This window comes from Coregonus clupeaformis, chromosome 12 (genome assembly GCF_020615455.1).
Source record: "Coregonus clupeaformis isolate EN_2021a chromosome 12, ASM2061545v1, whole genome shotgun sequence".
In the NCBI taxonomy this organism is placed as follows: Eukaryota; Metazoa; Chordata; class Actinopteri; order Salmoniformes; family Salmonidae; genus Coregonus; species Coregonus clupeaformis.
Genome location: NC_059203.1, coordinates 39,576,584 through 39,589,311, shown reverse-complemented (window position 1 = coordinate 39,589,311; position 12,728 = coordinate 39,576,584). Strand labels below are relative to the sequence as shown.

Below are 12,728 nucleotides of genomic sequence, written 5' to 3'. Positions count from 1 at the left end.
TGTGTCACAGTACCGCTACAATACATTAAGAACACACATGTTGTATATTGTTCACTATACTATACTTAACAAGGGTGCCACAACTATGTAAACTGTGTTTATCAGTTATCTTTTGATCATCTACTTCGGTCAGGTGAGCAAGATATGTTCCATACAATGGATGACTAAATAGAAGCAAAACAGATGTCGCCATTTACCACATAAGGACAGGAGAAGTAAGATTTGGTCTCCATGGTCTGTAGAACCTACACTCAGTTGTCCGTTTATTAGGTACACCACCCCGTTCACGAAAATAGTTAGCTCCTACAGACAGTGAGTCAAGTGGCCGTGGTTTGCTATATAACTGAACATTAGAATGGGCAGAACGAGTGATCTAAGCAACTTTGAGCGTGGTATGATCGTTGGTGCCAGGTGCGCCGGTTCCAGTATCTCAGAAATAGCCGGCATCCTGGGCTTTTCACGCACGACAGTGTCTAGGGTTTACAGAGAATAGTGCGACAAACAAAAAAACATCCAGTTAGCGTCAGTCATGTGGGCGAAAACATCTTGTTGATGAGAGGTCGAAGGAGACTGGCAATAATCGTGCAAGTTAACAGGCGGGACACAAACAGGCAAATAACGGCGCAGTAGAACAGTGGTGTGCAGAACAGCATCTCGGAACGCACAACTCGTCGGTCCTAATTACGGATGGGCTATTGCCGCAGACGACCACACCGGGTGCTGCCATAGAGTTAAATTAGAAGTGCCCATCCCCAGAGAAAATGACGTCAAATCACGTTATATCTACAGTAGCTTTGATTGGACTGATCATGTCAACATCATACTTTCAAAATCTTAGCTAGCAGTCATCATCATGAATCATGTCGACAATCTACTGGCAAATCCTTTTTAATCCTTGTCATATGAAGAGGAAATATAGATAAAACGTATCTGTGCTCATCGGCCATTGGACATAGACATTACACAACAAGTTGGAAATCACAAATTCAACAATGAGTGGTTTGGAAGGAATCAGTGGCTAACTGCAAGCATTGCAAAGCAATCACTAGCCTGCTATTCAGTGGAGTGGCTGTGTGGTCCCAAGTCTGGGATTAAGGGTCTCTTTTCCAAGATTAAAATGATAAACATTCAACATTGGCCATGATGTCAATGAAGCATGATTTGTGCTGCGCTCAAAAACTTAACTCGGAACTGCGAAATCTGACTTCAGTGAGTTCAAGACAACTGGGAAATTTGGGGAAAACGAGCTCCGACTGGGTTTTGAACGGTCATCCAACTCAGAATTGTAAATCCAGAACTTGGGCCTCTTTCTAGAGCTACGACCTGAAGATCACTAACGTCATCATGATTTTACCTTGTTTTTTCCCCCGAGTTCCCAGTTGTCTTGAAAGCACCATAAATCCAGAGAATACCAGACTTTGATGACAAAATTTGCCCACGAAGGACCGCCGCGCCACCTTCCTGTTCAAGTGAGCACAGCACAACAAGGTGAGTCCAAAAATGTATTGTATGCTGCTGCATAAATGATGTAATATGCCAGGGAGATATGTATACTATAGCTAAGAAAGTAATACTAAGTGTATGTTGTGTAGTAAACTGTTAGTAGCCCATGTGCCTCAACCTAATAATTTGGTCTATTTTCCCCTCTTAATTTCACCTTCTGTTCTGACTTGGTGGTGCACATGTAGCCTATAGCCTGTTTTAGATAAATGTCTATTGAATATTGTCTGCTTTCATTGTCTGTTTATATGCCCCCTTCATTTATGCTATGGTTCTGACTTTGACTTGGTGTACAGGGAAAACACTAAGAACGGCCCATGTTCTGAATTCTGTCGCTGTACATTTCAAAAGTGCTGAACAAATAGTTATATTGACTACGTCCGTCCTAGCTCGCTCATTAATGTCTTAATCGAAATTATGGATTGCCTCTAATTTGCTTGTCGTCCCCTTATGCCATAGTTTATACATCTCAATTGTCAGTAGAAACCACATTTGTTTAAGCAAGTCAGCCATATCAGCGTTTTTTTTTTTTTAAGGCAGTAAATGAGGCTGAATTAACTGACAAGGCTCCGCTGATAGCCAGGTGTAGCAGTGGTAAGGTGTTGGGGCAGCTTTATGTAGGCCCTAACAGTTTGTGGGCACAGTTTGTCACCGTTATAGTGCAATTAATTTATTGTTTAGTGTTGTGTAGTGGCATGCATCCCACATTTTTGTTTGCCACACCAAGATTTACATGCTAAAATCGCCACTGTGCGGGGTACAGAGATGAGGTAGTGTAGCTATTGTCAGTGTGCCCCCTATATTCATTTAGCAGCGGCACCCTAATCGTTACAGCCACAAAAAATGCAGATGGACAACCCCATGCTTCCGTCCATTTATTTAAAGCTGCATCAGTTGGGCTACATGTTATGCTTTTAAAAGGGGACAATTATATTTCAGATGGTGTCAACAATTTTATTTTTTCATTTTGGAGTAGAATGTTCTTCTAGAAAGGTCACCAGAAGTGAGCTCAGCAGTTCTATCCAAAAAATATAATGGAGAGGCATGCCCCTGCACACTACTTTTGCCACTGGTGTCTGTCAATACTAAAGCTGCTCATTTATAAAAAATATTTTTTAAATCTAGTTAAAACCATGATATATCCAAGACGATGTGAAAACTTGTAAGGGTTGGTCACTGACATTGGAGGAAGAGTAGTGTTGATGTCTTCTGACTGGAGTGGAAGTGGACATGACCATTGATTTTGGTAACGTCAAGTTCCAAGTCCTTTTAGAATGATTTGGCACAAAAACCACCACATTCAGAAACCAAAATTACCATGGATTGCCTTCCCTGGATTTATGGTTTTAAACATTGAATTATGCCAAATATACCAGTGCACAGGCCACTCCTTTGTATTGTTATTTCACCTGTGATATAAAAATGTAATAAAGTCAAGTTTCAAGGTAATTAAATGTGTTTCTACCAAATTGTCTGAGAATAATTTCCCAATGAGGACTAAAAGGTGAGTAACATTCATGTGTTTGGAAAACCAAAATCAACCCGTGAATATACAATATTCAGACAAACTTTATTGAAGGATGGAAAAACAAGTTGATTATGTCAGTTTTAGGTTGCACTGCTCAGACTTCCAAAAAGCAACACCAGACATGTACTGTACATACAATCCAAGGAGCAGCCCTGTGTGGACGAAAACCATTAAGTGTGCTTTCTGTTTCACATGAGCGAGAGAGAGGAGACCATCTAAACAAAAGAAAGTGCCAAGGGAGGGGAGGGATAATATGGAATGGAATCACATTGATACAAACAAGCCAGTGAAGTTAAGGACTTCTCAAATGTACAGAAATTCTTCATTAATTTGGAAAACAAATTGCCCATGGTATTGATTATGGTCACAACTTGAACCAGGTCATTCTAGTCCAGTGTTATTTCAGAATGCTTGTATGAGGCACAGGTTAATTGACTATTAAGTCCAATTCACCCACACAATCTTGCTATCCAATGAGCTAGTGGCTCACTTCTCACAGACTGGCTTACATGCCATGTAATACAGCACCCCCGAGTGGGTAAACAAAGGTTACATGGGGTTGGACTCACTGGACTATACGCGTGATCAGATGGGTTCATTAGATTAGATTCCCATTGCCTTTGGCAGCATTCCCAAACCCAAGTCTTAAAGTACCCCACGTGTTAACTGGACACCAATCCATCTCAGTTAATTTCCCCACAAACAACTGCAAAACAAAGGTGATGTCCAACAAGTGGTTAACATTCACCTTAAAACTGAGACTCAGCATATGACGTTGCCATGAACCGCAAATATGCAACGCAAGACATTGCACTCCAAAAGCACATGTGCGCTTCAAGCTGCTGCAACGTGATCGCTGCTGGACAAAAACAGCAGAAATGTTTAGGCTCGCAATTCATACTCCGTTGTTGCGGAAAAGATCCCGATTTAATTTGTGCATCGCTGACTACCTTCACACATAATTGATTTAATAATTTCTTTTTAAACCTTTTTGTCATTTAGCAGACGCTCTTATCCAGAGCGACTTACAGTTAGTGAGTGCATACATTATATATTTTTTATACTGGTCCCCCGTGGGAATCGAACCCACAACCCTGGCGTTGCAAACGCCATGCTCTACCAACATCCCTGCCGGCCATTCCCTCCCCTACCCTGGACGACGCTGGGCCAATTGTGCGCCGCCCCCTGGGTCTCCCGGTCGCGGCCGGCTACGACAGAGCCTGGATACGAACCAGGATCTCTAGTGGCACAGCTGCCTTAGACCACTGCGCCACTCGGGAGGCCTTAATCAGTTGGAAAGAAAACCAGCATGGCCAGGGGTACTTAGACTAGGATTGGGAAAACCATCCTAATACTGCTCTGCTCTCTGTTCCGGTGTTGACAACTTCAATCCTCATGCCAACCCCTCAAATTCTCCCCCACAAAACCCCATACTTTTACAACCCCCCTCCCCATTTCCTGACCCAGGCTGGGTGGTGGGTCTATGGTGGTGACATGGAGTCTCCAGTGGCGGGTCCATCCTGTCCCATGACGTGGTGGAGGACCTGGTGGTCCCAGCCCACGGTGGTCAGTGTGTCAGAACCGCCAGGGGCCCAGCAGACACCCCGAACAAAGTCCTGGTGCCTCCTGTCTCTCAACCTGGAGAGGAGCAGCAGACACACATGATTAAGTGACTGGGTACAAATACATTATTTTGACTGTTTTATTTCAAAGCTGAGTTGATAAGCCAAAAGGATTAACTAGGGAGAGATTGTAAACAGCCCATACATAGACACTTACGTTTCCTTAAGCTCAGAGTTCATCACAGCAACGGAGCAGTCATCACTGATGGAGGCAAGCAAGGGGGCACTGTGGTGGAAGGTAAGAGATAATTGTGTTAGCTTAGTCTGACAAACCATTGACTGCTGTAGATGTGTGAGGTGAGATGGTGTTTTACCTGTGTGAGGAGAAGGCTAGGCCGGAGACCCTGCGGCTGTGGGTGCTCTGTGTCTGGGCAGGCTCTGTTCCCTGAAAGTCCTTCAGAGTCACTCGTCCCAGCTTGTCACCTGAATCAACAAACACCATTATCAACAAATATATCATTAAAGCCTGGCAGATCAATCATTTAGACCAATGATGTGCTTGGACCACTATGCATCATGGGAAATGTAGCGCTGGTCCTTACCGTACGCGATTGTGGTCCTGTGGTGGGGATGCCAGGCTACTGAGGTAGGGCAACAGCTGGGCTCTACATCTGAGACAAGATAAAATCTCCAAAGTCAGCTGGGAAATCACCAACCACAGCAACATGCACTAGACAACATGTTGGCCACACCAGACCATGTACATGTTTTTGATTTCCACTATTTACATGTATTGCACGTGCACTTCGAACACAGTGAATGGGTACTTGGTGTGCTGCAGAAGCCTAGATACTTTTGAAGTGTGGATGTTTTCAAAACACACAGAATTATTGTCCCAACACACTGGAATCCAGGATCGCTGGAAAAGTTTGCTTAATAAAGAACAAATATTAGGAAAATTAAACCACATCTACCAAACGAGCCTGATTGTTTTTCAAGGACATGTTGTGAGTTGTGACCCGACCTGCATTTGTCACAATTTATAAGATTGGGTTACTCAAGGATATACACTTCGACAACAGAATCCAAGGCTGCCTTAAAAACCATGCTCCTTGACCAATATTGAAAAACTATAAGACCCAATGACAAGCCAAGATTAATGTCACTGTCAATCCACTGGCAACAGAAATCTATGCATCTCAGCCCAGTGAAAATCCTGCTGCCTAGCTGACTGCAGTTCAGACTGGTTCTACTCACCTAATCTAGAGGCTGGTTTGGTGGGTTTTCTCCTGTCCCAAAGCAACAGACGACCATCCTGAGGGAAGGGGAATGGAGAGAATGAGAGGAGACAGTGCATTACGACGTTTCATACAGTTACAAGGGTCTCCTTTCAGTAAGTTACAACCTACTACTGTATCTAGCTTCATATTTCATAGCACACAATAGAAAAGCCACACTTACCATTCCAAACTGATCAACCGATTAAAACAGACAACCCTCTAATTAGTCTTGGCTCTTACCTGGCCACATGAGAGGAAGAGGGAGTCATCAGATGGATTGCAGGACACACAAGTGACTGGCTTCGAGTGAGCTGTGGAACAGGAGACAGATCAGATTCAGTTACCTAGACAGCCTACAGAAACATGAGAAACTGCCACTGACATGTTCACCACTTTTAAGACACAGTGCAGCTCAAAATACAGAGATGGAGGTATAGTTTCCTTACCATTATATGTGCTGACCACTTCCCCCCGAATAAGGTCCCAGACTTTGATTCTGCAGCAGGTAGAAAAGAGAAAGAACTGAGCAAGATTTAGGCCTATGACAGCATAAAAATGATATTAATCTTCACCATGAAATGTATACCAAGCTGCAACACGTCATTACCTGCAGCTGTCAAAATATCAGACTCACAGCCAGGCCAGTTACACCAAGGGCATAGGTCTGTCATGCCATCAAATCCAAAATTTGCATGAGACCGGAGTATGTGAGCGGTCTGAAATCCCGCTCATCGCTCAAGGAGCGATGCTTGCACACCGCTCCATGTCCTTTCCAAACACCAAATTCGCTCCACTCATTAAAATCACAATTTAACTAACACCCATTAATTTTTTGGACTACTTGGACCTACCATTTGGTTTTGAAACCAAACCATATTTAATTTGAATGAAAAGTATTTTAATAAACATGAAGGTGAACGTAAGAAGCGCTCATCATTTCAAATAGGCTACATGTCATGGTAAACAGAATATAAACACTAAATATGTCAGGAGCCAGACAGGGAGCCTAATAAGGAACGACTACAGGCACATGCTAAAAGAAAGTAACAAGGTGGGTAGATAACTAAGTGTGTTATTGTAGCAAAGTATTTATAAACTAAAAATCAGATCTCTTAAAAGTTTCGTAGGCCTACACAATCATGCTTTCAGGATACGTGTCTTTTCAGATTCCACATTGACTCTTTACTTATGGACATCACATCGCCACACTCCCTCTTGGTCCTCATCTTTGTAAGTCACCTTGATTTTGCACCTGTGTTTTATCAGTTTCTTTATGAAAATATTTAGTGAACTTCATGTTAGTAGATAAAGCAAGGGGCTATAGCAGCACACAAGTAGACTACAAATGCATGCTGGGCTGGGCATGCCCTGAGCTAGTGAAGTGAGCGCTACTGGATCGAAATTAGTGGGCAAGAAAGCCGATGCTCCAGCCTTTGGGAATTTCGTGTCGCGCTCCAGTCAAATTGGGCACACTCCGCTCCTCGTTCCGCTCACATACTCTGCATGAGACACACACAGATAAGAGATTGCCCCTACTGACCGGCTGTCCATACTGCCGCTGATGGCGTGGCTTGACCCAGCAGGGCTCACGCTGGTGACGATGTGATCATGCTCGAGTTTGGTGAACCGATTCACCAGCAGACTCTCGTCCTCCACTAGGTCCCACAGCTCAACAGCACCTACAACACCCAGACAAACCCCATTGCATCCACACTGTTGTATAGCCCGTAAATAATGTATATGATAGTGTGGCCTGAATTAAATGTAATCATTGTACTTTTAACACCTATATCTCCCTCTGTTGTGGTTGACCAGCCTTATTTACAGCAGAATATGATATGCATTTAGTAATGATTACTGTCATTCCTACTTACCGGAGTCAGATGCAACTAGGACACCCCTCTCTGAAACCCACTTTGCCTCTGTGACCCCTGCCTCTGTCTGGACACCAGCCTTGCAGAAGCCCTCATTGGGAGACTGCTTGGGGTCACTGTAGACCCAGATGGAGCCCTGCCAGCACCTGCCTGTCAGACTGGAGGCCCCCAACAACAGGGTGCCATCTAGGGGAAGAAAATAGAAAATGTCAATAGCTGAATCATATGTCTTGTGCCTGTGCGAAATTGCCATAGGATAGGGTCCCATAAAATAATATTTTAGTATCCCATCAAAGATCCCTGCACGGACAAGGCCTGTAGTCAGCGCGCCAGTAGATTCACAGTTGTGACTTGTGGACAGTAGTAGACAAGTTTGCTGGCTAGCTAGCTCTTTTTAGGGAATCTAACGTTAGCATCCTAGATATAACATGCCTGCTCAACGTGGTGTTGCGACAGGTTATTTTACAATCAATGCATAACTAGCAAGCTATAATTGTTAGATTATGTCTAACGTTAGCTAGCTATATGATAACGTTAGAGGATCTAACGCACCATTGAAACGCTTTGAGATTGTTATGAAAAGCGCTATAGAAATATAATAAATGATTATTCTCTTCGAAGTGGCAAGTTAGCTTTAGGAGCTAGCTACAGTAGCTGGCTAAAGTGGGTCACAGTAAACTTTACCAAAGATAGAACAAACATATTTGACTGTGTGCTTTTGCTGTTAATGGTGCAAGTTCGAGAGCCACTCAGACGGAGACGAAAGTCATAACCCATCTGATTTACACGTCCACAATAGACCACTTTATTCCGCGACAACACACAACGTGCTGTGGTAGATAGCTAGCCCTTTCTACTAGCCATGTGTCTGGAAGCTATCCAACTAGCTATCACACAAGGCTGGCATCACTCACAAGCTGTGACTTTGCTTACCTCCCCTGTACTGCGCCGAGTCCAAATGTTTCTCCATGCACGCAGGGGCATTTGGGGGTATGTTCCATCTGTTTTCCTTTATCATATTGGTATTTACTGTACTTTTCATCCAGGCAACTCTGATTCACTTAAGATAGTGTTTGCAATACAAATTATTTTTATTTGTATAATAAATGTAAAAACGTTGATAACTTAACTATCTAGTCGAGAAACCACGGACTAAGAAACTACCTGATTTAGGTAAACGTTTACGTTCAAGTGCTCCATCATTCACGCCAGAAATGAATGAACTTGCAAACAGCCAGAGAACTCCATCGTGTACGTTTCCCAATTATCATCAATGGGCCGCGCGGTGCATTCTGGGACAAGATCACTCCTTCAAGTAGTGAATGGGAGTCAATTGGGCGCTAACTCGAAAACCCAACATTAGCATGAAGTAGAACATTACGAATCTTTTCAGAGATGTGAGATAATTGACTTGTTCTCTGTAATATCGTATAGCTTTGAAATCGTAACATACCGTACTTTCAAGGAAAATAGGCTGGTTTCTCGACTCACAACCTGACTTTTAAGAAAGGATTGCGTGACAATAAGCAAGTTTAACAACCGCGTGAACGCGATTGGTCGACAGTCTGCTGGGCGGAGCGTTATACTTTTCTACATTCATTTCCAGCTGGGATTCTTATCCCGCCTCTTCTAATACTGTCATAGTGAGATTGTAGACTCCTAAATTTATACCACAGATTATCCATTATATTGACCAGATACTGAAGTGGCCGCGTTAACAATGTGAAGAAATGTCTTAAAATGGAAGGCAGTCGGAAGGAGGGAAGATACGGTGGGATCATTCTAGCCAATGAGTAGGTTGATACGTGTGTGAACAACAGGCACAACTCCGATTTAAAGTGCTTTTCCCCAAAAATTGCCGGGATGTCACGTGTCCTACTTATATCAGTACACTTGTAGAAACCTAAGCATTACGAAACTTCTATTCGATCAAATAAGTCATTCAATTTTCTGTTAACCAAATTAGACACTCATTGACCTTCATACTCCTTACTTGGTGAGCGAAAAAACCCCACTACAAAACGCCACCTGCTGGAGAAGACATATTTGGGGCGCAGTTATCCGGTCATGGCTAGGATAGATCCAGCTTTTGTCAAATTAACGTCAGATTTTACTTTTCGTAGCAAGTTAGGATAATTAGGTTAAGGTTAGGAAAATAGTTAGGGTTAGCAAAAATGCAAAAAACACCAATAAAAATTGCCGTTAATTTGACAAAAAATATATTTCTTTTAGCCAGGGTTATCAAATATTTCTATAACTAACCCAAGATAGACCAGAGCCTGTCGTTTCCAATGGGAGCAAATTAATCATAGTGGGCAAGGAGGTGGGCAGAGCCAAGGACGAGCTAGTGAGATCCTATTGGCACGTTCTAGCATTTATTTGCATATTTCCGTTAGGGAACGTTTACCCTGAAGTGCGCGTGTGCAATTCCTAAATTCGCCCTTGCACTCCTTCTAAACAACGCACTTTTTTGAAACTTTGGCAGTCTGTTACAGATTCTAGTTTTGGAAACAGACAACTGTATGGAGATCAATCGATGAGAACATTTGCAGAATGTCGGCCAAAATCCATCTCGCTCCATCTTCTCCCACAGCCAGCCACTGGGCTTCCTCTCATCACCATATTTAGTAGTGTGTGGAAACGCCAACCGGATGCTTCACATTTATACATCCGGTGAAATATCTGGCTCATTGCTCTGTGGGGTTATCCCTCTCACTTCGCCTCTTCCTCTGTTTATAAGACTGAGGTATACAATTATGACGCTAGCTTGCAAAAAAATACACATACACTGCCAGTCAAAAGTTTGGACACACTTATTCATTCAAGGGTTTTAAATTATTTGTACTATTTTTTTTTTTACATTGCAGAAAAATAGTTAAGACATCAACTATGAAATAACACATGGAATCATGTAGTACCCAAAAAAAGTGTTATTTTATATTTGAGATTCTTCAAATAGCCACCCTTAGCCTTGATGACAGCTTTGCACATTCTTGGCATTCTCTCAACCAATTTCAATTAACAGGTGTGCCTTGTTAAACATTAATTTGTGGAATTTATTTCCTCCTTAATGAGTTTGAGCCAATCAGTTGTGTTGTGACAAGGTAGGGGGGGTATACAGAAGATAGCCCTATTTGGTAAAAGACCAAGTCCATATTATGGCAAGAACAGCTCAAATAAGCAAAGAGAAACAATAGCCCATCATTACTTTAAGACATGAAGGTCAGTCAATCCAGAACATTTCAATAACTTTGAAAGTTTATTCAAGTGCAGTCGCAAAAACCATCAAGCGCTATGATGAAACTGGCTCTCATGAGGACCGCCACAGGAATGGAAGACCCAGAGTTACCTCTGCTGCAGAGGATAAGTTCATTAGAGTTACCAGCCTCAGAAATTGCAGCCCAAATAAACGCTTCACAGAGTTCAAGTAACAGACACATCTCAACATCAACTGTTCAGAGGGGACTGTGTGAATCAGGCCTTCATGGTCAAATTACTGCAAAGAAACCACTACTAAAGGACACCAATAAGAAGAAGAGACTTGCTTGGGCCAAGAAACATGAGCAATTGACATTAGACTGGTGGAAATGTGTCCTTTGGTCTGTAATCCAAATTGGAGATTTTTGGTTCCAACCGCCGTGTCTTTGTGAGATGCAGTGTGGGTGAACGGATGATCTCCCCATTTGTATTTCCCACCGTAAAGCATGGAGGAGGTGGTGTTATGGTGTGGGGGTGCTTTGCTGGTGACACCGTCTGTGATTTGTTTAGAATTCAAAGCACACTTAACCAGTATGGCTACCACAGCATTCTGCAGCGATACGCCATCCCATCTGGTTTGGGCTTAGTGGGACTATCATTTGTTTTTCAACAGGACAATGACCCAACACACCTTCAGGCTGTGTAAGGGCTATTTTACCAAGAAGGAGAGTGCTGGAGTGCTGCATCAGATGACCTGGCTTTCACGATGACCTGGCCTTCACAATCCCCCGACCTCCACCCAATTGAGATAGTTTGGGATGAGTCGGACCGCAGAGTGAAGGAAAAGCAGCCAACAAGTGTTCAGCATGTGGGAACTCCTTCAAGACTGTTGGAATAGCATTCCAGGTGAAGCTGGTTGAGAGAATGCCAAGAGTGTGCAAAGCTGTCATCAAGGCAAAGGGTGGCTATTTGAAGAATCTCAAATATATTTTGATTTGTTTAACACTTTTTTGGTTACTACATAATCCCATGTGTTCTTTCATAGTTTTGATGTCTTCACTATTCTACAATGTAGAAAATAGTAAAAATAAAGAAAACCCCTTGAATGAGTACCTATGTCCAAACTTTTGACTGGTACTGTAGATGACATTGATTTTAGCGTTGGCAAATTGGTTTAGTCTCATAGTGAGGAGCCTATCAAACGTAGCTAACGTCATACACATATTTTTGGGAATTCTGAAATGTATCGGAATAAATGACCAAACTATAAAACTAACTAGCCAGCTATGGGTAACTGTAGCTGGCTATCTGACAGGAGTGCTAGCTAGTTACGTTAGCTTGCTAGGTACATTAATAGCTTCAGGTTGGTTGTTTTTAAGCTCAATTTCAAGATTTCCACCAAGGACGTTGCCTCTCCAATCATCACTCTCCCTCGCTTGGGCAAGGGACGTACACTCGGATGTGACGATGTAAAAAAAAAAAAAAAAAACGTAATTCAAAAGCTGTGGATTGGGGGCCGTGGGAGGTCTACTTTGAGTTTGGAATGTTGCCAAGGTTTATACTGCGCTTTTGAAACAGCAACCCAAACTACGTGGACTGCATACTTCCGTTTCCTGGGTCCACGCAGCTTGAGGTTTTGGTTGTCACTAGTTACCACAGCCACAAAGTCAAAAATAGCTTTATGGTCTTAATTTAAATTTAGGCCAGGCAAAATTGATTCACTGTTTAACGGAAAAGTGAGGCGAGCGAGCGAAAAAAACATTAAGCGGATAAGGAATAACAATAC

The 12,728-nt window shown here is 42.7% G+C and overlaps 1 protein-coding gene across 1 annotated transcript; it reads right to left on the bottom strand.

Moving 5' to 3' along the window:
- Positions 1-4,238: 4,238 nt before the first annotated feature.
- LOC121578535 (methylosome protein 50-like) lies at positions 4,239-9,356 on the bottom strand. The gene is made up of 10 exons (XM_041892902.2): positions 8,678-9,356; positions 7,745-7,930; positions 7,411-7,549; positions 6,317-6,366; positions 6,111-6,181; positions 5,848-5,905; positions 5,193-5,261; positions 4,965-5,073; positions 4,808-4,876; positions 4,239-4,666 (listed from the first exon to the last, which is right to left on the bottom strand). The coding sequence occupies exons 1-10, from the start codon at positions 8,784-8,786 to the stop codon at positions 4,510-4,512; spliced, it is 1,017 nt and encodes a 338-aa protein (XP_041748836.1). The 5' UTR covers positions 8,787-9,356; the 3' UTR covers positions 4,239-4,509.
- Between the last annotated feature and the right edge of the window lie 3,372 nt (positions 9,357-12,728).